At 44.9% G+C, this 21,955-nt stretch overlaps 1 protein-coding gene across 3 annotated transcripts in view; it reads left to right on the top strand.

The window, feature by feature from the left end:
• Positions 1-21,955, top strand: part of si:ch211-282j22.3 (ER degradation-enhancing alpha-mannosidase-like protein 3) — a 73,514-nt gene that overhangs the window by 40,504 nt on the left and 11,055 nt on the right. For all 3 annotated transcript variants that reach the window (XM_041193096.1, XM_041193095.1, XM_041193097.1), the window contains 8 exons: positions 22-147; positions 9,895-9,978; positions 11,354-11,437; positions 13,025-13,149; positions 14,207-14,372; positions 16,417-16,571; positions 20,212-20,371; positions 21,367-21,558. In XM_041193096.1, the coding sequence (XP_041049030.1) occupies positions 22-147; positions 9,895-9,978; positions 11,354-11,437; positions 13,025-13,149; positions 14,207-14,372; positions 16,417-16,571; positions 20,212-20,371; positions 21,367-21,558 (1,092 nt within the window). The remainder of the gene's footprint in view (positions 1-21; positions 148-9,894; positions 9,979-11,353; positions 11,438-13,024; positions 13,150-14,206; positions 14,373-16,416; positions 16,572-20,211; positions 20,372-21,366; positions 21,559-21,955) is intronic.

Below are 21,955 nucleotides of genomic sequence, written 5' to 3'. Positions count from 1 at the left end.
CTTTTATTCTATTTCATTTAGCATTACGCAGCCATTATGAAGTACATTAGTCAACCTCCCCTACTTCTTGATGTCCATATGCATAACCCTACAATTAATGCCAGAAAATGGATGGATTCCCTTCTTGCCTTTTTTCCAGGCTTACAGGTAGGGGTTCTATTTTTGTTTTACTTAGGATCATTAGCATGTATGCAGTTAATATCAAAGATTCATTATGGTTTGAAGAAAGCTAACAGGCAGAATTTTCCGTGCCCGCTGGCGTCAGGCTTCATGGCAGGTGCGAGTGGGCAAGATGGCGGGAAGGTCAAAAATTGATTTCATTTCCCACCATCGGATGTCAGGAACTTCATTGCAATACATCTGCATATCATTAAAAGCTCAGCTCGCTGGAATCATCCCCCCCATGTTGGATCACTCGAGCACATCAGTGTGATTGCATGCTGACATGCTTGACAACAATATATATAAGCTGTGCACCTGGCAAGCTGCACTTCAAGGGTAACTCTGAGGTGAGTGCACAGTCACACTGCGCAGCACTTGCAAGGGTCGCCTGTTGGACTTCAAGGTTGAGGCGCTGCGCATTCAGGCGAGGTCACAGGCAAGTTGCTTTTTCTCAGCTGGCTGACAGTGTGATGCCAGGGTAAGGACTGCCCTGCGGTTGAGGTCGTATACAAGCATATGCAATGGGGTGGTGGTGGAAGGAAGCAGCCATGCATTAGAGAAACCTTGTACAAAGTGACCATTCCTCCACAGCTGAGAGAGTTCAGGCGCAGCCACATTGACATGCTTGGAGTCAGGCCTGTAGCTAATATGTCCACTCAAGCATTGCAGGGTGGTGAAAGTGCCAACAAATGCTCCAGAGCTTTTCACCCTTTGTTCACAGAATGCAAACAAATGAGCATTTTAGTGGACTGCAGAACTGTTGGACAACTGGACATATTGTACAATCTCCTTGTGAAAGGTGGCCATGGAGCAGTCACTGGTGGAGGCGCTCACAGTTCCTTGCAGTCTCATCATTCAGGTTTGGACCAGTCTCTTCAATGGTTCAAGCTAACAGTGCAGCCTTGCAGTGTGGGTTTAGGAGAATTCCTGCTCCTGAGCTGAGAGCACAGCGCACATGTCCAGTGGGCAAAGCTGCCACCAAATGGTCACATGGAGTGGGGTGAAGTTGGGTGCAGCCAAGCAGCACACTAAACTCTGGCCATCCAAGTGGCAGCCAGCACTCTCTGGGTTGCTTTAAGGGGCCTTCAGACTTAATCAAGAGTGGTTCTTAGAACAACCATGCTAACCCATGCATCTCTCCGCTTCACCCTGCAGGAGGAGTACATCAGGAGCGTAGACCCTTGTGACCTAGCTGTATGCCTCATGGCTTACAGAGAGCAGAGACAAAGGAGAAGAGAGTGACAGAGGCACCTGGCTGGGCAGAGAGAAGAGCAGCACCCTCAGGAAGAGGGGCTCCAGCACACACGGCCAAACAGTCACATCGAGCCATCATTGGTCGGCGTCTACCTAGACCCAGGGTCTATAGGCGCCGCTTTTCATTCTTGCAGATGATTGGGAACCAGTGTTACTGAAGACTGTACATGTCCAGAAGATTGGTCGGCCTCATCTGCCACCTACTGCAGGATTTGGCACCACAGGGACATGGAGGGCATCCGCTACCAGTGGCTGTGAAAGTGGCCACAGCGCTGAATTTTTATGCCAGTGGCTCCTTCCAGGGCTCCACAGGTGACCCCTGTGGAATATCTCAAGCCTGCACCCACAAATGCATCCAGAAGGTCATGGAAGCCATCTTCGCAAAGACACACAACTTTGTGCATTTTGCCTGGGATCAGGAAAGCCAGGAAGCTAGAGCTTTGGGCTTTGCCTAGATCTCAGGTTTTCCACAGGTGTAGGATGCCATTGACGCCACTGAAGTGGCACCCAGATCTCCGTGGCAACAAGCAATCAACTAAGTCAACTGGAAGGGCTTCCACTCCCTGAATGTTCCCCGGGTGTGCGTCCATCATAAATGCATCCTGCAGGTCTGCCCATAGTTCCCAGGGAGTGTCCATGACTCCTACATTCTCAGCATGTCTCAGATCCCTGACAAGTTCCAGGGTCCTCAGAGGTTGCAGGGTTTGCTCCTCGGGGACAAAGAGCAGGAATACTAGAATAATTAATTAAATAAAATACAATAGTGATGGCAGGATGGGTGATGTGTTGCTGCTGCAGCATGTGGGAGCTGCTGGACACCAAGATAATTCAGAGCGAACATATCTGTAGTTAGTGTTTGCAGCTCAAGGAACTCAGATCCGATTTGAGGAGCTGCAGTCTGAGCTGCAGACATTTCGCCACATCAGGGAAGGGGAAGTTACCTGGACACTTCGCTCCAGGAGATGGTCACACCCCTCAGATTAGGTTATTCAAATTTTGGTCTGTGACCAGGGACAGGTGAGATGGCAGGTGAGGCAGGCATGTGTACCCAGGGGGCAGCGTTCGAGGTGCCTCGGCCCCTGCAATTGACTAACAGTTACGAGGTTCTTGCAAGCTGAGTGGATGAGAGCGGGGACTGCAGGGAAGGTGAGTAAACTGACCATGGCGCTGTGGTACAAGGAGCCATTCAAGTGGGGGGGGTGGAAATAGGAACGTAGTAGTGGTGGGAGACAGTATAATTAGGGGGCTAGATACTGTCCTCTGCATCCATGAGTGTGAGTCCTGAAGGCTGTGTTGCTTGCCCAGTGCCAGAGTTGAGGACATGTGCTCAGGACTGGAGAGCAACTTGGAGTGGGAGGGGATGGATCCAGGTTTTGATGTCCACATTGCTACCAATGACGTTGATAGGACTGGAAAGGAGGTTCTGCTGAAAGAATTTGAACAGTTAGGAACTAGGTTAAAAAGCAGAAGTTCCAAGGTAATAATCTCGGGATCCCTACCTAAGCCACGGGCAAACTGACTTAGGGTAAATAAAGTCAAGGAGTTAAATGCATGGCTGAAAGATTGGTGTGGGAGAAATGGGCTTCAGTTCATGGGGCCCCAGCACCAGTACTGTGGTAGAAGAGAGCTGTTCCGGTGGGACGGGCTTCACTTGAACCGTGCTGGGACCAGTGTCCTGGCAAATCAAGTAACTAGGGCTGTAGAGAGGGCTTTAAACTAAATAGATAGGGGAAGGGTTCTGGAGAGAGGATGCGTAGGCTTACAAAGCAAAAGGATATGACAGCATTGCAGGGCAGCTATTTAGGTAATGATACCCAGAGTGTGACAGGAAGGGACAGAATGTACAAATGTTTAAAAAAAAAAAGCAGCAAATAGGGTCAAAGGGGGAAAAAATTGTGAAAAGGCAAAATTAATGGCTCTTAAATACACATAGTATTCTGAACAAAATAAACGAGTTAACGGCACAAATAGAAGTTAATGGGCATGATCTTATAGCCATTACGGAGACATGGTTACAAGGAGTCAAAGCTGGGAACTATATATTCAGGGGTATGTAACTTTTCAAAAGGACAGGCAGGAAGGAAAATGTGGGGTAGCTTTGTTACTACGAGACGGAATAAGTACAATAGCAAGAAATGATCTTGGATCGAAAGGTGTAGGATCCATATGGGTGGAGGTAAGAAACAACAAGGGAAAGAATATGCTGGCGGGAGCAGTCTATAGGCCCCCCGACAGTCGCTATACTGTACGACAGAATAAATCAGGAGATAATGAGGGCATGTAAAAAAGGCAGTACATTAATTATGGGTGACTTTAATCTTGATGTAGATTGGGCAAATCAAATTGGCCAGCGAAATCACCTCAGACTGAAGGTGGACGGACTCTTCCATCATGCCTTGAAATCTGAGGAGTGCAGCGGACGTCCCTTCCTAATGTGCCTGACCTAGACTTTGGAACTCCAGCAACTGAGGTATGACCGAATCCAGAGGCTCGTCGCCTGACTCGATTCAACAGATTTCAGGCCCCCGGCAGTCCTCCGAGTGCTGGAAACCTGCTCTGGATCAGACAGTGCTATGTGCTCGCCAGACTGTAATCCCAAGGGTACTCTAGATCTAGGTCCCACTGAGGTGTATCTCTCTCCACTGGTGGAGAGTGTGGATGAGCACTGTGACAGGTCTTCAATGAGGGTGCCTTCAGATTCTTCTTCTGAGGTGTCTTTGGGGCTGATTTGAGGTCCTGGGTCATGGCACCCTCACCTGTCCCAGACGTGCCTGCGAAGCGAAGGAGAGATAATTAGTGCATTGCAGTGGCCTGTGAAAGACTCACAGCATGGTTGTCTGATGGATGTTGCACTGCTGGATCCTCACTTGGTGGAGCACCACCGACCTCATTGTCAGCACAGGACTGGTCCAGAACTTCGCCGGCCAGCTGGATGACTCGATTTTCAAAGTCTGTTAGAGCCTTGATGTCAGGCATTCCTCCACCAATCTGTGACCTCTCCCTCTTCTTGTGTGCCAGCTTGTCCTGCATGAATACAGATGGAGAGAGTGTAAGTGGGATGCCTGCCAGGCTAGATGATAAGAATGCCTGGATGTGTGGGTGGTGAATGGTGCCATGGAAGTGAGACCCCTGTGGATGTGTGATGAGTTTCTGAGTGTGTGATTTGAGAGTGACTTACCCTGGCGGAATGGAGGAGATCATTCATCCTCTTATGGCACTGAGTGGCTGTCCTCTTTTGCAGAGCATTGGCACTGGCCACCGCCTCCCAAGCTGGATTGGTAATGTTGCTGCTCCTCCTGTGGCCCCTCCTATGGTACTCAAGGGACACATCACTAAACCAGGGAGCCTGCAGTCTTCTTGCCTTTCAGGGCCATGTTTTCTGTGCAGCAGTTCTGGGCTGGAAGCACTAACGGGGGTGCGTGCGGCTGCACTTTAAATATGGCACCCGGTGTGTGGAAGTGGTGAAGTGACGGCGTGGCGGGTGAATTGAAGGCCGCCTGCCAGTGAAACAGCATTTTTCCCAGGAATGCATGATTAATGAGGCAGGATTGGGACGATGCGGTGTGAAAAGCCACCATGGCGGCCAGAGTTCTTTTTCCCACCCACTACCGCACGTAGTTCAAATCTAGGATGATTCCACTCAGTATATCTTAAGATTGTATGTATTTCTTTAAAGAAAAATCTCACTTTGTTGATGGTTTATAGGATTTAGTGTACTTAAATATTCTTAGGCTAGCCTTCAAGGAAATATATTTTCACATATAAGACAAAAAATGAAGATTGCTTTGATTTTTCTTGAGTCAGTTCCATGAAGAACTTGCCGTTCACTTGCGTTCACACTCACTTTCTTACATATAAAATGGAGCAGCTCTTACTTGTGTTCTGGAGCAGCTCCATCGTTTTGTTAACTCATGATAGGCACCTTAGTCTGGCCTAAAAGCTGATCCTAAAGCTGAGTAGATGATAGTACCCATAAACTTACAGTGCAGAAGGTCATTGAGATTAACATATCTCTGCTGGCTCTTTGCTATATTAATGCAAAACTAATCCCATTGCTCTATTCTCTTGTATAGTCCTGCAGCATTCTCTAATTGAAAAATTTGTCTAAATTCCTTCAGCAGAAAGCTATTAGAAAATTGAATTATTTACCACAGGAAGTAGCTGGGGTAAAGATCAATTACAGCTAGGAACACGTTTACGCTTTTTTTTAAATCTCACATTTGGTTGTCTTATTAGTTGACCTTTTTTAATTAAGTGCAATGATAGTATTTTATAGTTTTGAATTACATGCATTCACCTTTTGTACAATATCAGTGCCCCATTCACACATGTCCACTTGTGTTGAAATATTTTAGATTGTTTTACATTATTTTGTTGCCATTTTTAAAAATGCTAATGTCTTATGCAACAGAGGCAAGTATTCAATATTGAAGAGAAACCTGAAGTTCCTTTTATGTAAATCGCACAAAACTTATAAAGGACTTTTCATACTTATAAAAATAAACCTAAACACTGACTAGAATGTTGTGTTTTACATCTAATTCCTGTTTCGGACTTCAATTGTGACTTAATTCAACAAAACTCCAACAAATTTGAAACTGTGACATTGATTATTATTTTATGTCTCAGAAATTCTTCACCCATGCTTAAAATTGTAAAGTGAATTGTCAAGTGAGAAAAACAGCTTGAAGAAAATATTTCCAGTTTGTCTGCTTATGCATTTAGATAAATTGATCCAACTGATACTATGGGTGGAATCATCTGGTCCTATTGGCGACGGGCGTCATGGCGTAGGGGTGGGTACAATTCGCCGTTGGGGGCAGAAATCGGTTTCATTCTGCTATGAAAGCACAGTAGGATCATCTGATGGTGTCCACCATGGTGGAATGAGAATCCCGCTGGAGGCTGGCATGAACCCAATTTGCATCCCAGCCCAGAACACGTTCGGACAAGTGTGACGTGCAGAAGTCGGGACTTACCGTCAGGGCCTTTGCACAGATCGTGGACATCCTAAGAGCAGAAGATGCTGGAGCCCAACATCTGCCGGAGCCTGGAGGAAATGTGTATTGTATGCAGAGTGGGTTCTCATCGACATGACTTCACCGCGATGCAGGTGGGAGGTCTCCATCGAAGCTCCGGAGCATTAATCTCTCGGCCATAGGCCGCGATGGATGATAGGCAAGGTTGGGGGAGGACGGTCCAGCTGTGACTGGGAGAGGAAGGTGTACTAGGGGACGGTGAGGTGTGGGTTGGAGGGGGGAGGTTGAGGGGGGATCGAAAGTGTCGAGGGCTGAGGTTGGGAGGGGGGAGGAGGAGGAGGAGGGGGTACAGGTGAGGAGGGGGTAACGGAGAGAATGCAGCAAGCGGGGAGGAGGGAGTTTGAAGGGGAAAAGGTGTCAGGGACAGGAGGTATGGTAGAAGGAAAGTGGTGTGCGGGGAGGAGGAGGGAGTTTGGAGGTGGGAGGGGGCATGGAGGAAGGGAGGGGGCAAGGTGTTGAGGGAGAGGAGGGAGTCAGGGAGGGGGGAGGCGTCAGAGTGGAGAGGGAGTCTGGAGGGGGAAAGGTTTCTGAAAGGCGCCGCCCCGCGCACACATACATATACACATGCACACCCTCCAGACTCTCATATGGCCTGGCTGCATGGAGCTGAACTGCTAGTTGGCGGGGATGCAGGGAAGGACTTGCGAAGCCTGTAAATAGAGCTGAAGGACAACATTACACATTATTCAGTGAAAGTGAATACATTTTCAGATTATAATGTGACAAAATGTGTTCGTCCATGCAACCACTTGAGGCCAACCACTTCTTCTAGGTGCTACCCTGACATCCACAGCGGAGTGAAGACAGCCAGTGCAATAGTTGGCCCTTTTGCCTCTGATGACTCCGCAGTGGGTCGTCTAGAGAGCCGAAGGCCTCCAGGACCCTGGCTTGCTTTGGCTGTCCTCCTGTAGGCCAGTTGCTCCTTCTGCGGTGACAGAGGGTGAGGTTGAAGGGGCACAGGCAAAAGGGATCGGGGCAGGGGGGGATAGTGGACAGCCTCTGAGATTCCTGAGTGGATGACCCAGGGGTGTTCAGCTGCTGCTCCTCCTCCCTTTGGTGCCCAAGGGCCCGAGCCTGACTCCTTGAGGGGAAGCAGCATCTGGAGGGATGTCCAGGTGGCCCCATTTCTCTCTTGCATTGCCACTGCAGGAACTCGCGCATGGCTGCTGCGATGTTTGCTGGACAAAGGTCTCCTTGGCATCCTCCATCATTCCCATAGAGACCTCCATGCACAGCTTCATCAGAGAGCAGGCGAATGCACTCGTCTGACTCGCATGCCACTCTGTTGAGGGCATCCAACTTCTCTGCGTGATGTTCCCCTGCATTCTGCTGACTCTGCACGATGAGTCAGAAGGCCAAATCTAGAGGCTCATCATCTGACTCTGACCTCACAGATGTCTATTCCCCAGCAGCCCTCTGAATGCCGGGTGCTTGGCTGAACCTGCCTTCTCCTGTTTCCAACATGTGTCCATACGGTGACCACCAGATTGTGAACTCAAGCCTGCTCTAGATCAAGATCCCACCGAGGTGTGGATCTCTGCGCTGGTGGAAGATGTAGGTAAGTGCTGTGATGGGTTTTCCAGGCTGCTTATGGCCAGCTCTTCGATGGAAGAGGTGTCGTCTTTGCTGGAGTTGAGGAGCTGGATGGAGCTGAGGGACTGACTGGCTGGCTGAGGGCATCGGTTGCTTGGCAAAGCTCGCTGTGAACCAAAGTAGAGATAATTAGTGCATGGCAGCAGAGTCAAAAGCAGGAGAGAGAGCACTCAAAATTGTGTTGAGAGAGGGATGCTGTGGTGGAGGATCCTCACATGGGTGTTCGCTACTGACCTCACGGTTGTCGCAGGCACAGTTCACGTCCTCACAAGTCAGCTTGATGGCACACTCCTCAAAGTGAGTGAGGGACCTAATGTGGGCCATTCTACCCCTAGCCTGGCACCTGTCCCTGCTGTTGTAAGCAAGCTTCTCCTGCATGAAAACAGACGGGGAGAGTGTGAGCAGGATGCATGGCACTGCATGGAATGTGGTGTGGTGAGCAGAGCCATGGATAGGATGAGGATGTGAGCTCCAGAGGATACAAGCCTGATGGAGATGGGAGGGTGTGTGTGAGAGTTAGTGGCGTTGTCCCTTGAGGTGTGAAATCCCTGTGGATGTGTGATGGGTTTGTGAGTGAGTTGAGAGTGATGAGGTGGTTGACTTATCCTACAGATGAGAACATTCACCCTCTTCCTGCACTGGATAGCTGACCTCCTCTTTGCTCTGATGGTGCTGACCACCACCACTGCCACTGCCTCCCAGGCCAGATTGGTGATTCTGGTGAACCTCCTGTGGCCAGAGCAGGAATAGAGACATCGAGGCAGCCTTCCACTACATCCAGCAGGTGCCCCAGAGAGGTGTCACTAAATTTGGGGGCGCCGTCTTCTTTGCTTTAGGGGGCCGTCTGTCGCCTGGAGCAGTCCAGGCCTGGAGACATAGGGCAGAATTTTTCGTACTGTGGGCAGGTGTGTGCCCGACCCGAACAGGAGTGAAATAATGCATGATGATGTCGGGCAGGCGTCCCGACATCATTGCACACACTCGCAATATTTCACTTGGCTCAAGAGGCGGCAGCGTGCCTGCCCACAATTAAGAGGCCTATTAAGGCCATTAATCAATTAATTAAATTGAATTTTTCATTGGCCATCCATGAGTTTGATTGGCGGGCGAGCGAATAGGCCAGGCGGCTTTTGCATTTTTAAGGAAACCTCAGCCACGGGCGGGATGAGGCTTCGGACGGTAAATAAAAAAACGAAAAAAGTTTTTAAACTCATTTTTAACATGTTCCTGCTCTTGTGACAGAGTCACATGAGGGGACATGTTTTACTTTATTTTTGAAATCTTTCTTTTTAATGTTAAAAATCTTCAGCTCCCTGAGGCAGCTCTGTGCCTTCAGGGAGCTTTCACTGAGTGCAACCCAACGAATGTGCACACTTCAGTGGTCCCGTCCTCCCGCCCCCCCACAACCGGCAGCGCTGAGGCTCTGAGCATGCGTTTCATGCAGGCTTGGCCATTAATTGGCCAGCCAGCGCAAAATCACAGTCTGGGCCCAATCTCGGCCAGCGGTCGGTTTCGCAGCAGCTCCTGGGCTTACCTGCTGTGCCTGCCCTACAAGGTAAAAATCCTGCCCATGAAGTAAGCTGTGCTCTGGTGCACATTAAAAATGGTGCCCAGAGCGAGGAAGCGCTGAGGTCACAGCTTGGTGGGCAAATCCGAGCCTGTCCATCTGCGACCCCGCATTCTTAATGAGGCATGATGCGCCCCGAAGGGGACAGTGCAGCACAAAAGCCTGCCATTACGCTTGGCGGGTAAAACGTTATTTCTAACGCCCGCTACCACACTTATTGCAAATCTGGGACAATTCCGCCCTATGAAAACCAATCCCCAGTATATTTTTTGTCTTTAGGTACTAAAAGGGGACTTGCAACCTGCAATAGAAACTCACGAAATGTTGTACCAGGTTACGCAGCGACACAAATTTCTACCAGAGGTAAGAAGATTGTTGAAGTTCATTGCTTAAATGGATTTTAGTATTAATGCATAAAGCCTACTCTTGTGAATTAAATTCCTGCTAGGCTTTAAAATTGCTTCCGTTCTCCCTTCTCTACCTTCTGGCCCTTTTTTGGAAACTGCAAACTAGATCCACTCTCCAGTAATATAGGAATTTTCAGACGTTTCTCCCTTGTTCATGGCTTATTCCCTTGGATTTCTGCCTAAACTATAAAATGTTTTGTTAAATCACTATGTGAAAAGGCTTTGCTGATATCAAAATTTTAAATGTCACTGTAGTGTCCTTTTTTTATAAGCACCAACCAATCCTTAGCACGCTAAACATGAATGACAACAATATAGAGCAGAAGCATCCACAAGTAGATTCTAGACTGCCATTTTCTTCAATTATTATTGCAGTTTTTCATAAGCTGTTATGGATAGCCTTTTCTTTGGAAAATGAGAATTGAACTTGATGCTCATTTTCATATTTTGATAAGCTGGTCAATAATTTTTGAAGAGTTTTAAAGAAATCCCAATGTACTATAAAAACAAGTCAGCATTTCAAATTCATATCGGTCAGTGTTGTATGTACATTGAGGATAGAGGAAGTCTGGGTTTCCTGACATGCAGAGTATCTTTTGGCCCTGACAGATTTCCCTGTCGCAAGTCAGCCTGATGGACAGGTTTGATTTCTAGTTGAGTGGAAAGCAATTGAGCAGGATTAGGTAGGTCCAATCCTGGACCATGGGAAGGTGGGTGATGGCAGCAAGGGGAGAGTCCAATTCCAAACCGGAGTGGGAGGCATTCAATACCTTACTCTGGGAGTCTTTGAATGGGAAGGGGATCCGGGGGACTGGGCGAAGCACCCCTGCTTCACCTGGCCTACAAACAAGGCGCTTGCCTTCTCCCCGAACCTGTCCTCACTTTGTTTCAGCTCTGGGATTTCCTGGGAAATCCAGCCGTGGATTGCACACCTGCAAAGCAGGTTAAATTCGAGGCTACTAATAGATGTAAAATGCCAACCACCTCCTGGGAGCCCATGTCCTGCTCTGGTACCACATGGAAATAGGTGGATTGGGTAACAACTAAGATTATATACAGTCTGACTATAGATCTAGGAAGTAGGTTGAAGTTGGCAGCAAAGATGCATACTTTTTAGCAGGGGCTAGAATTAGTGGCTTCAATCTTCCCGCTAAATCACAGCAAATTTTGTTTTGTCCATGACTTCATATTAAGCAGTCAATCTGGTAGCATATCTTTGAAGCTGATAAGAGAATTAGTGGAGAGTAGAAGTCAAGAAATGTACAAGATTTTGTTTTGCTTCCCACTGGTGTTGCTTATGATTTAAATTTGTCTAACTTCTATTTTCAAAGGCTTTTACCACTGACTTTGCGGTCCATTGGGCTCAACATCCTTTAAGACCAGAGTTCATTGAAAGTACTTATTTCCTTTATAAGGTTAGTAAGTACCATTGACCACTACATTCTTTGTTAGTATTTAAAAGTAAACAAAACATTCTGCAGCTAAAAAAGTAGAAATTCTGCACTCCATCAGAGTTAATATCTGCTATCGTTTACAGTCAGTTCTTTTGCTTAAAATCTTTAAGATGTGTACTCTTCCTTTCTTCCTTACCATTCTTAAATCTTTCATATTTTCACGTTAAAGTGCAGCTGCCTTCAGTCAGATCCAATTTTCATAACAGGGATGACCAATTTAGGAGAGAGCCTAAAATTAGCAGAGTTGGTTGGAGAGGTCGGATACCCTTTTGGAGAGGTCCAAGGATACCTTTGGAGAGGTAATTTGTCCTTTGGGAGATGCAAAAGCAGACATGAATGAGCGTAAAAAGTGGATAATCTCATCGGCGCTATAAAGGGAACTGTTAATCAAGTCGTCAATGGAACTGTCAAGGGTTTTAAATCTCCTGGCTGTTAAATTTAAAAAAAAAAAACAGTCTGCAGTTTATAAAAAAACAGTGCTTGCTATTTCACCCTGTTGTTGACATAAGCCTGAGGCTATCATTATTGGGTTTGTGCTGCATGATTGATTTCATAACCTGCCATTATCACAGTGGGGTACCTGTCGGTTCAGTTTGATTGACAGCTCCAAGTGCTTATAAAGTCTTTGATGTGGGCTGTGAATACAAATGCTTGTTATAAGGGATTAAGTGGTTGAAGGAATTTAAATTTAGTGGATGGCTTTTTATCAGTGTTTTCAAAAAAGAGTGAAGTTTTTATTTTATTTCCTTTCAACATGGGTTGAGAGGTCAGCCCATGGTGGATACTGGGTGAGTTGACATAGAGGATGTCAGGACAAAAGGACATGGCTGGAGGGCAAGGGTTGGCATGATTTGGCACTAAGATGCTATAAAGGGCCATGGGGGTGGGGTGGGTGGATGGGCATAGTTTGGCATGGAGGATATGAGGGGTCATAGCGGTGGGGGGGGCATGGGTTGGTATGGATGAGGCATGGGGAGTGTGTGGGGGTGAGGAGGTGTGAGTGGGTGGGGTGTGAGGGTGAAGACTGAAAGGCTGTTTTTTGGGTGTTTTTTGCAGCTGGGGCCAAAGTGCCCAATCACCGATGCCAGCCTTTCGCCCAGCCAGCTAGCCCCTGTGCTGCCTCCGAACTGTTTCTGATGTCAGTGGGCCCAACTTCTACTATAACCACCCCACCCCCCCAACACTAACCCCCATTCCTGCTCCCCCATGCTGGAGCAAAAATCATAACTTCCAGGACTGTGCTTCAGGAATTTCTCAAATCAACCTGGGAACAAAAACTCAGGCATTGGTGTAAGAATTACCAGCTAATAATCAGAAAGTATGATGATGTGGCTGTTGGTAATGTGCCTTCTCACTAACATTTCTCTTTTATTTAATATTATATTAATTGCACCTTTTTTACCAAATCAATAATTACCATTTATTTCTGCCAGGAAGTCTATTAAAAGTTGATCAAGGAGAATTATTTTCCTCCAGTCATTAAAGTCAAAAATGCAGTTTCCCTTTTACCCTTCCTATCACTGCTTTGTACTTTTTTTCTGTAATCAGGCCACCAAAGACCCTTATTATCTACACGTTGGTAAATCAGTTGTCGACAGTTTAAACCAGCATGCACGAGTGCCTTGTGGATTTGCTGCTGTGCAAGATGTCCGAACTGGCAATCATGAGGACAGGTATGTTGGCATCAGGAGTGCAGTATAACTTGCAACGTTCAGTCCAAAAATTCACTGAGTTATTAGCTTTTTAGGGTCAGAACAGCCTGACTAAATGATCCCAATGCAGTGAATGGCAGTTCAAAGGATGAGATTGATCTCTTTTTGGTTCACTTTAAATTAAATCAAAGTAGCCAGTAGAAAAATACCATCATGTACGCGTAAAACAAATGAAGCATAAAAAGGTCTTTCTTAAGGGAAGATAGAGATACCTTTGAAAGTAGGGATAGCTTGTGCCTTAACTTAATTTATACAAGACCTTGGGGATTAAATATAAATTTTGTAGCAGAAATCCAAGGGTGTAAATGTCTGTGTTCTTCCATAATAACCATCTTGGTATTCAAAGTATGGGCTAAAAAATGCATCTTTCAATCACATATTTCAATTATATTTTTAGATTATTAATTTTGAAGAAAATATGCAATCCTTTTTAAGACCTGTTTATCTTAATTTTTAAACCAATTAATATAGACAATAAACTTAACTTCAAATCTTGACAATTAACAGTAAATATTTGCTGCTTTTTGATGTTTATAAAAACTGGCTATCAACATCTCAGTAGCACAAATAGGATATCAAAATTTAACAACAGCTTTTCTTATTTTCTGTGATTTAACCCAGATTCTTCAAATCAGAATAGAGTAATTTCCTTCTGATTAAAACTTCCATGTTTTGCCCTCAGTGCAGGTCTACACTTAACATTGGTATTTGGCTGGTGTGATCTCTAACTAACTGCACTTAATTCTTGGCAAACTAACTGCATCTGTTAGGTAGATGAAGTAATAAACTGTGATGGATTATATTTAACTCTGGGCACGCTTGTTCCAGACAGATTGAGATCATAATCTCAACTATAGAAATGAACTGTTCATGTACTTTGAAGCAGTTAATAATTGCCATCAATCTGAAATCTAGTATTGTTTGTGTTTTTTAAATTGGAAATTTAGCTAGAATTGATTTTACAGGAATGTATGAATTAATATTCTGTATATTAAACTAGCTTTTTTTATTTTTCAAGGATGGATTCATTCTTTCTGGCTGAGATGTTCAAGTACCTATATTTGCTGTTTGCTGATGATAATGAGTTGCCCTTTAACATAGATGACTATGTTTTCACCACTGAGGCTCATTTACTGCCTCTTGTCCTAGCCACAGTCTGTCAAACCTGTAGTAGAAATATAACGGTAGGTCACTATGGTTTCATTGCCTTTTTTTGGTACTATATCTCATATGTTTTTGTACCTTAGTACTTAATGAGATGGCTAAGACTTTGGCCCTACAAATTGGATCCCACCCAATCTGAATTTAGATTGCTACAAACTGCATGTAGCAGATTGTCCATTTGCCTCAATAGTTTAGTACCAGTAAACTGCCCGTGTCAGTTGCTGCCAAGGGTGCCTGATTGGCTGGTTGGGGCGTCCTTCGATGGTTTCGAGGTGAGTTTGGCTGGTGGGGGAAGGGGTGAGAAAATTAGGGATTGTCAGGTGGCGAACATGGCTGGCACTGGCCTGCGGTTTTAATCTGGAGTTGGGAGGAGCACCTCTTTTTTTATATTCAGGTAAGTATTGTTCTAAGCTTACCTTTTGATGGCAGCCTTCAGCAATCCCTTTTAAAGTCTGAGGGAAATTGGTTGCTTAGGATTGGAAGGGTGGACTCAAAAGGTCCAAACAGTCTCCTCCTCTGCCGTGGCGATTCAACAGCAGGTGTACGAAGTGTACAGAATTATGAAGGGCATAGACAGGGTGGATGGGGAGCAGCTGTTGCCCTTAGTTGAAGGGTCAGTCACGAGGGGACATATGTTCAAAGTGAGGGGCAGGAGGTTTAGGGGGGGGATGTGAAGAAAAACCTTTTTACCCTGAGGGTGGTGACGGTCTGGAATGCACTGCCTGGGAGGTGGAGGAGGGTTGCCTCTCAAACTTTAAAAAGTACCTGGATGAGCACCTGGCACTTCATAACATTCAAGGCAATGGGCCAAGTGCTGGTAAATAAGATTAGGTAGGTAGATCAGGTGTTTTTCATGTGTAGGTGCAGACTCGATGGGCCGAAGGGCCTCTTCTGCACTGTGTGATTCTGTGATTTTTATCAGAAAGTTCAGAGGTTGGACAGTGGCCAGAAGTGCATGTTGGCAACATGCATATCTGGGGCGAGGGCCTTCCCCCTTGATTTTTACATGTGGAACCTCATGAATAAGCTGCCACCTGGCTTGCCGTTCTGTGCTAAACACCTGCCACCTCCTACTGCTGCCAGCCCAATCAGAGGGCTGGCAGCTCAGCAGGAATGGTGGCCACTGCTGAGCGATGGAGGGGCCCTGCAGCCTACACCTGGTAGAAATGTTAAAAAGACAACTTAAAAGTTATATTGATGGGGGGAAAACTCCTCTCATTTTATCACTAGAGCCATAGGGGTTGCCTTCCCTGCCCATAGTCCCCTCTTTGAATGTGATATTGCTCTCCCACTGGGCTGCCATTGCCGTTGGGAAGTCACCTGGTGGTCTCCAGATTCATCGGAGGTGGGGGGGTTAATCTATCTCGGCAAAATGCCTAGTAAAAAGGCCACTAATAGGCCATTCCAATGTGTAAATTTGCTTCCTGCCTCCTTGTGGTGCGAAGCCTGACTGAAGCCAGCCCTGCCAAATGGCAAAATTCCCCAATGTGGGACTTAGTTGGGGAACCAGTCCACCGTAACTCCTCATGATTTGACTGCATTCAGTTTCTGCACGGATTCTCTGCACTGCTCCCTGTGAGGTTTGCTGCACTGGGTGAAGGGTCCTCCATCGGAAGATTGCTCTGAAATATCACTGGAAGGTACTAGTGAATTTTCCTTTTGTCTGATCAGGGTCAGGGATAGGTTGTCAGTCTTGTGGAACAACTATTTGCATTTGGCAATCTTGATGAGACACTTAACTTTTTGAACTGTGAATGTTTCCAATAATAGGTGGAAATGGACAACATATGTGAGGCTTCTATATATGGATAAAGATACGTTTTACAAGTTATTTTTCGGTCTATTTAGTGGCAAGAAATGGATCTGGCCAAATTGTGTGACTATTTCAAAGTGTGTACTTTTGAGCCATTCAGCACAAATGTGATTTTGTTGTTCACATTGTGACATAGTTTTTATTGTGTTTGTCATCCAATTGTTTCTATGTGGAAACAGAAGAATAACTTGCAATATAACGTGTTCTATATCAATTATTTCAATCAATTTATCCTTTTTCCTTTTGCTCAGAGTGTGGAATTGGAAAAGAATGAAGGTAGTGTCCTTTCCCATATGTGCCCCAGTGCTCAAAGCTTGTTTCCTAATAACCCGTCCTACGCACAGAAAATAAGAGAGACCTACAGAGATATAGTTCTTGATGCAAGCTCACGGACCTCCACAGAAAGGTATGTTCTTTCTACAGGTTTTGCAATTTAATCATATGAAATCACATGAATTGTATTATTGACAAGTAACACAATTTTTTAAAAATGCATTAATAACTTTATTGGAATAGCATAGAAAAAAATTTGTACACATGTGAAAAGCATTGTGCAGTAATATTCAGAGAGCTTCCTTTTAAGCAATTAGCTTAGAAGAAGCTCTGTTGTTTTTAAACATGATATCCTCATGGAATTTTTAAAAAGAAAACGTTTAACCCTGGATAAAGACTGTGGGCTATAAAAGAGATGTGGAATTAAGAAAATAGCAGGTGGAATTTAATGACCCCTCACCAAAATGGACTGGGAGGTAGTGGGGGCCTTCTAATTGGGTGGGAAGGCACAGGATGGAAGCCCTGTCACCTTCTTGACTCTCTTTCCACCCACCCCCCCCCCCCCCCCCCCCCCCCCCCCCCCCCCCCCCCCCCCCACCCCTCCAACCACCCAATTAAATCAGGGCAGGGAAGCTAGAGGTCGGTCTTCCTACCTGTAAGCCTGTTGAAGCCCTTGAGCAGCCAATTAAGAGCTATTCAGGGGCTTCATTCTGCCATCGCTGGTATTTTTCCATGTGGGCCCGTGCCTGTGGGCCTGGGGGGAAGGAGCTTCTGATCTGATCCCAAAGAGGATCCTGGCAGTATCATAGCCTGTCCCCCTGCAAAAGTCTCTCCTGTCCTCCGCATCGACCACTGACAGCTACACTGCCATGTCACGAATTCAAGCATAGAATTGGCACCATCCATAGGGGAAGGTGGAATTAGAAACAGTGGTAGAATCTTACCTATGCCGGGAGGGCTGGGCGGGAGTGGGCTGGAGCAGGTGCAGGGCCGATCGCCGCCTGCGATTAGCTGCGCAGCACCATTTTATGCGGGCAGGCCAAATAAGACCTGCCCAGCTTAACGCACGGCCCATAGCGCTCGGTGCTACCTGTGCGGGCGAGGGGAGGAGGGAGAGTCGGGGTCTGCACTCTTGCGCGCATGCGCGAGAAAGAGCACAGAAATCGCCCTGAGACACGGAGCTGCCTTAGGGAGATTAAATTGATAGTGAAACTTTTCAATAAATGAGCTAAAAAATTATTTAAACATGTCCCCACATGTGACAGTGTCACATGAGCTGGGACATGTTTGTACATTTTGCAAAGTTTATTTAATTATTTTATAATACCTTCAGGGAACCTGTGGGTGAGGTTTCCTGAAAAATGCGAAGGCTGCTTCGGCTCTTCGCCTGACCCCAACCTTAAGGTTGAATGGGCAGCGTTGTTAACAGTGTCAATTACTTTTTTAATGGCCTTAATAGGCCGTTGACAGTTTGGTGGGCGCTCAGCTGCCTCCGGCGTCCGGCCACTAAATGAAATATCGAAATGACGCACACCTGACATCATGGCGCATCATTTTATGCGTTGGTGTGTCGGGCCCACCCCCGCAAGCTGACTGCAATATTCTGCCCTCTCTTTTCCTTGGTCACTGTCACCAACAGTTCAGTTCAATGAATCCCTACCCTCCTAAAGCACAGTGTGTGCTTGGAACTAGGAGAATAAATGTATGAACAAAGACAAGAGACAGCATCAACCAAAACAAGCTACTATTGATTTTGAGAACCATATCCTAACTTAACCGGCCTCACTGGTTTGAGATTATTGTGAAACTTGCATGCATAAAGAATATTCTGACCTTGTTGCACAAAAACATGACATTGTAGTGGCTATTTCTCATCAGTCAAGTATGCTTTGAAGAACAGATGAAAGTAAATTTTTCAGTCAGCATGAGTTGTATTTACAGCTGCCCAACCTGTCTTCTGCTTTATGGAAATCAGACTATTAGCCTTTTACATTTATCAGAAAAACTCCAAGTGCCACTGAGAGTAAAGACAGCTTACTGGGTTGCTAAGATTTACCAAGTAGAGTGTGCTAATGAGTGGGCCCAGTTTCAAATGCATCATCCAGCAAGGTGTTCTGATACTTTTCAGATAAAAAATCTTGAATTGGGGCTGCTCTTCTGAAGCCCTCAGGGTCCAATTGTACAGAAGCATGGCCAGAGGTTTGGGAAGTTGTTGCCTTCTTGCACTTTCAATCCACAATTCTTAAAAGGATGGAACATAAGTGTGAATAGCCATTATTGTGCTTTTAATACTGTTATACATACATGCAGATCTTTTTTAAAAAAGCAATGTTGAAAATGTGTGCAATTATGTGCACTAAGGCATTCGTCTGCATGTAATCTGCAGCCTAAACTGAGGAAGCTCTTGAGCTCAGCCAGAATGCTCATTCAGTTAAAGAACTGGAGTTGAAGAGCCAGCTTTTATTGTCCAGTTTTCAGATATGCAAATAAACCCATTTCAAATTGAATGTACTGTTTCCTCAGCCTAAGGTCTATTTTTGCAACCCGAGCATTCATGGCCACTGACCCCTCATTATCCCTAATAGTCACCTCATGAGCGTTGAATGCATTTGCTTTTGACAGTTGGTTGTCTGACATGTGGAAATGTATAGCCTTGTTCAGTAGTCCCTAACCCAAGCTACTGGCAGTTAAAGACCTTCTGATTATCAAATATGGCATAACATAGCCAATATGGCCCCTCCTGCCCGGCGGAGTATTACGATCCCGCCGAACTGAGTGGAGTTTTAAATGGCTCGTCACGTCCGCCAGGGGAAGACACGCTGCGGCGGGGCCGTAAAATCCTGGCCACTGTCCCTGTTGGATTGCAAACTGTAAGCTTAAGCACAGATTGGCCATTCTCTCAACAGGTGGAATTTTATGGCCCCCTCAAAGTGGGGGGCAGGGCCGTAAAATGCTGTGAGCCATTCAAAAGTTAACTGACTTTGGCACTGTAAAATCCCACTGGCGTAAAATTCCGCCCGATTCAGGAGCATGTAAATGTTGGACCGCTGCTGAAGCCTAAGGGGCTAAAAAAACAACACTTCTAAACTTTCCTTTGTGTATGGCTCAGTTGGTAGTACATTCATCTTTGAATCATAAGGCTCTCCCATCCAGGACTTGAGCACAAAAATAAAGGCTAATACTCCAGTGCAGTACTGAGTGCTGCACTGTTGGAGGTGCCTTCTTTCAGCTGAGATGTTAAACTGATGCTCCATCTCCCTGCTCAGGTGGATATGAAAGATCCCATGGCATTATTTCGAAGAAGAGCAGGAGAGTTATCCCTGATGTCCTGGCCAATATTTATCCCTCAAACAGATTATCTGGTCATTACCATGCTGCTGTTCGTGGGAGTTTGCTGAGTGCAAATTAGCATCTGTGTTTCCTACATTACAACAGTGACTACACTTAAAAAAAAATACTTCATTGACTGTAAAGTGCTTTGAAATGTCTGGTGATCATGAAAGGTGCTATATAAATACAAGTCTTTCATTTTTTTCTTCATGGCCCTGCAAAATGTTTATATTTGGCTTCTTGCATTAATCATCAAGATGCATTAGGACGTTTGAAATATATATGCTAAATATTCAGCATTACAACGTTTTTAAAATATCACAAGTTGGCTCATTTAAACTTCCATTTAATGAATCTAAGTCCTGAAGAATAGATCCCTTGAATATATGTGTGCAATTATGTGGAAATTTTCTTTCTTTGCATGTGATTTTACTCTATTCTAGGGACAAGTGTATGGAACCCCAGCCTAAATCATTCCCTTCACTTCAGACAAAAGATTTTGTTGCTAATGGAATGGATCACGTGGAAATCCTGAAACAAATGGGGTTCACTGTAGTGTCAACAAATGATGGACGTATCCAGCTAACACATACGCCTGATCAGGTCAGTGGCTGGAACGAAGCTGGACAGAGGAGAATAATATTTACTGAGCTCAGCCTCATAAAAGCAAATTAAATGGTACTAGTACAGTGTCTGTTTTACATTGTTCTGTGCTTATATGTTAGTCATTTATAAATCATTTTCTCTCTGCAATCTATGTTAATCCATGAGCTAGACGACATATTTATTTTTCAAAATGTAAATACCATAATAAACTGGATCAACAGTATTATTTTAGTTCAATGGGGAGGGCACACCAGACTTGTCCTTCACTTTAAATAGCTGATTGTTTATGAAATGTTGTGATTTGTCTTTCGAGTTTTGTTTTAAGTGGCTATCACTGCAAATGTTCACCTTAAGGCACTTTTCCTTCCACTCTCTTCAAATACACTTGTTCTATTCTTCTCTGCGGGAATGTATCCCAATACTTTACTCAAAACATGTTTAAGATCCTGAATTTTCAGGGAGATAACTGCATGAGAACTTGCATTCTATTATTTTATAGTACAGATAATCAGTAACAATTGGACCACAAAATTACATATTTTTAGTGCAACTATTCTCAAATCTAAATTTTCATTTTCTTGAAAAATCTTTTTTTTTCTAAAACTAAGTAAAAGTCTATCAATTACTTTACCATATTTTAAATTGCAGAAGAATACCTATAATAATAATACAAATGCACTTTAGATTGAGAAGCCAGTGTGTACATGAACTTTTATAGACCCATACTATACAGCACCCATCCATGCCTCTTCCCACCCAATCTCCTCGACAGGGAGAAAATTCTCCCCCTGGACAAAATAACATACTTCAACAGCAGATTCAAGAAGTACAACCTTGCACACTGATATTAGCCTTAAACTGAATTGACAATAGACTAGTTCCAGAGTAAGTTGGGTGATGCTGAAACTTTAGCAATAAATGTATATATTAAAAATGCAAAATAAATACCTGGTTTGTATTTGGCTTATTGACGTGTGGAATGTCTTACTCAGGCTGCAAGTTCACAAAATGGTCAGAATGGCCTGAAGTTTATTGCAGAAATCATTGACCTGGTTCAGGCTCAGACGAGGGGAGAGATGACATCGTTTGCTGTGCAGATTATATCTCCCCCATTTTTGGGACAAGTGGTTTTAGCTGCAGGCCCGGCTCATTTTGGAATGGACCTCAGTAAACAGGAACATGGGGTGAGTTACATGTCCTTGCTATTTAAACATAAAGATGAGTAGTTGAAAGCATAGCTAGTGGATTGTCTTTTAGGAGGGAGAGAAAAGGGTTGTAAGTTGTGAAGAGCATAAAGTTGTGCTATCAGATAGACAATCTTATTCTTAGCACTTCCCTGGGTTTGTCCTAACCTTAATTGAGTGACATTTCTTTTATTGACTATTGAGTTTCAAAACTGATGTGCTAAGTCATGAGTCTGGCCATTTAGTGATCTATGACTCACTGATTTTCTCATAAAATTAGTTTCATTTCTTGGCAGCATTTAATCATTTCTTCATGAGATTTAAGAACTGACTTCTTTCAGCCATCCATTTTGTAACTACTGTGTGTACCTTAATTACATTTTTTATTTTGCTAAGG

Source organism: Carcharodon carcharias, chromosome 8 (assembly GCF_017639515.1).
Source record: "Carcharodon carcharias isolate sCarCar2 chromosome 8, sCarCar2.pri, whole genome shotgun sequence".
NCBI classification, from domain to species: Eukaryota; Metazoa; Chordata; class Chondrichthyes; order Lamniformes; family Lamnidae; genus Carcharodon; species Carcharodon carcharias.
This window is presented reverse-complemented; position numbering and strand designations above follow the sequence as displayed.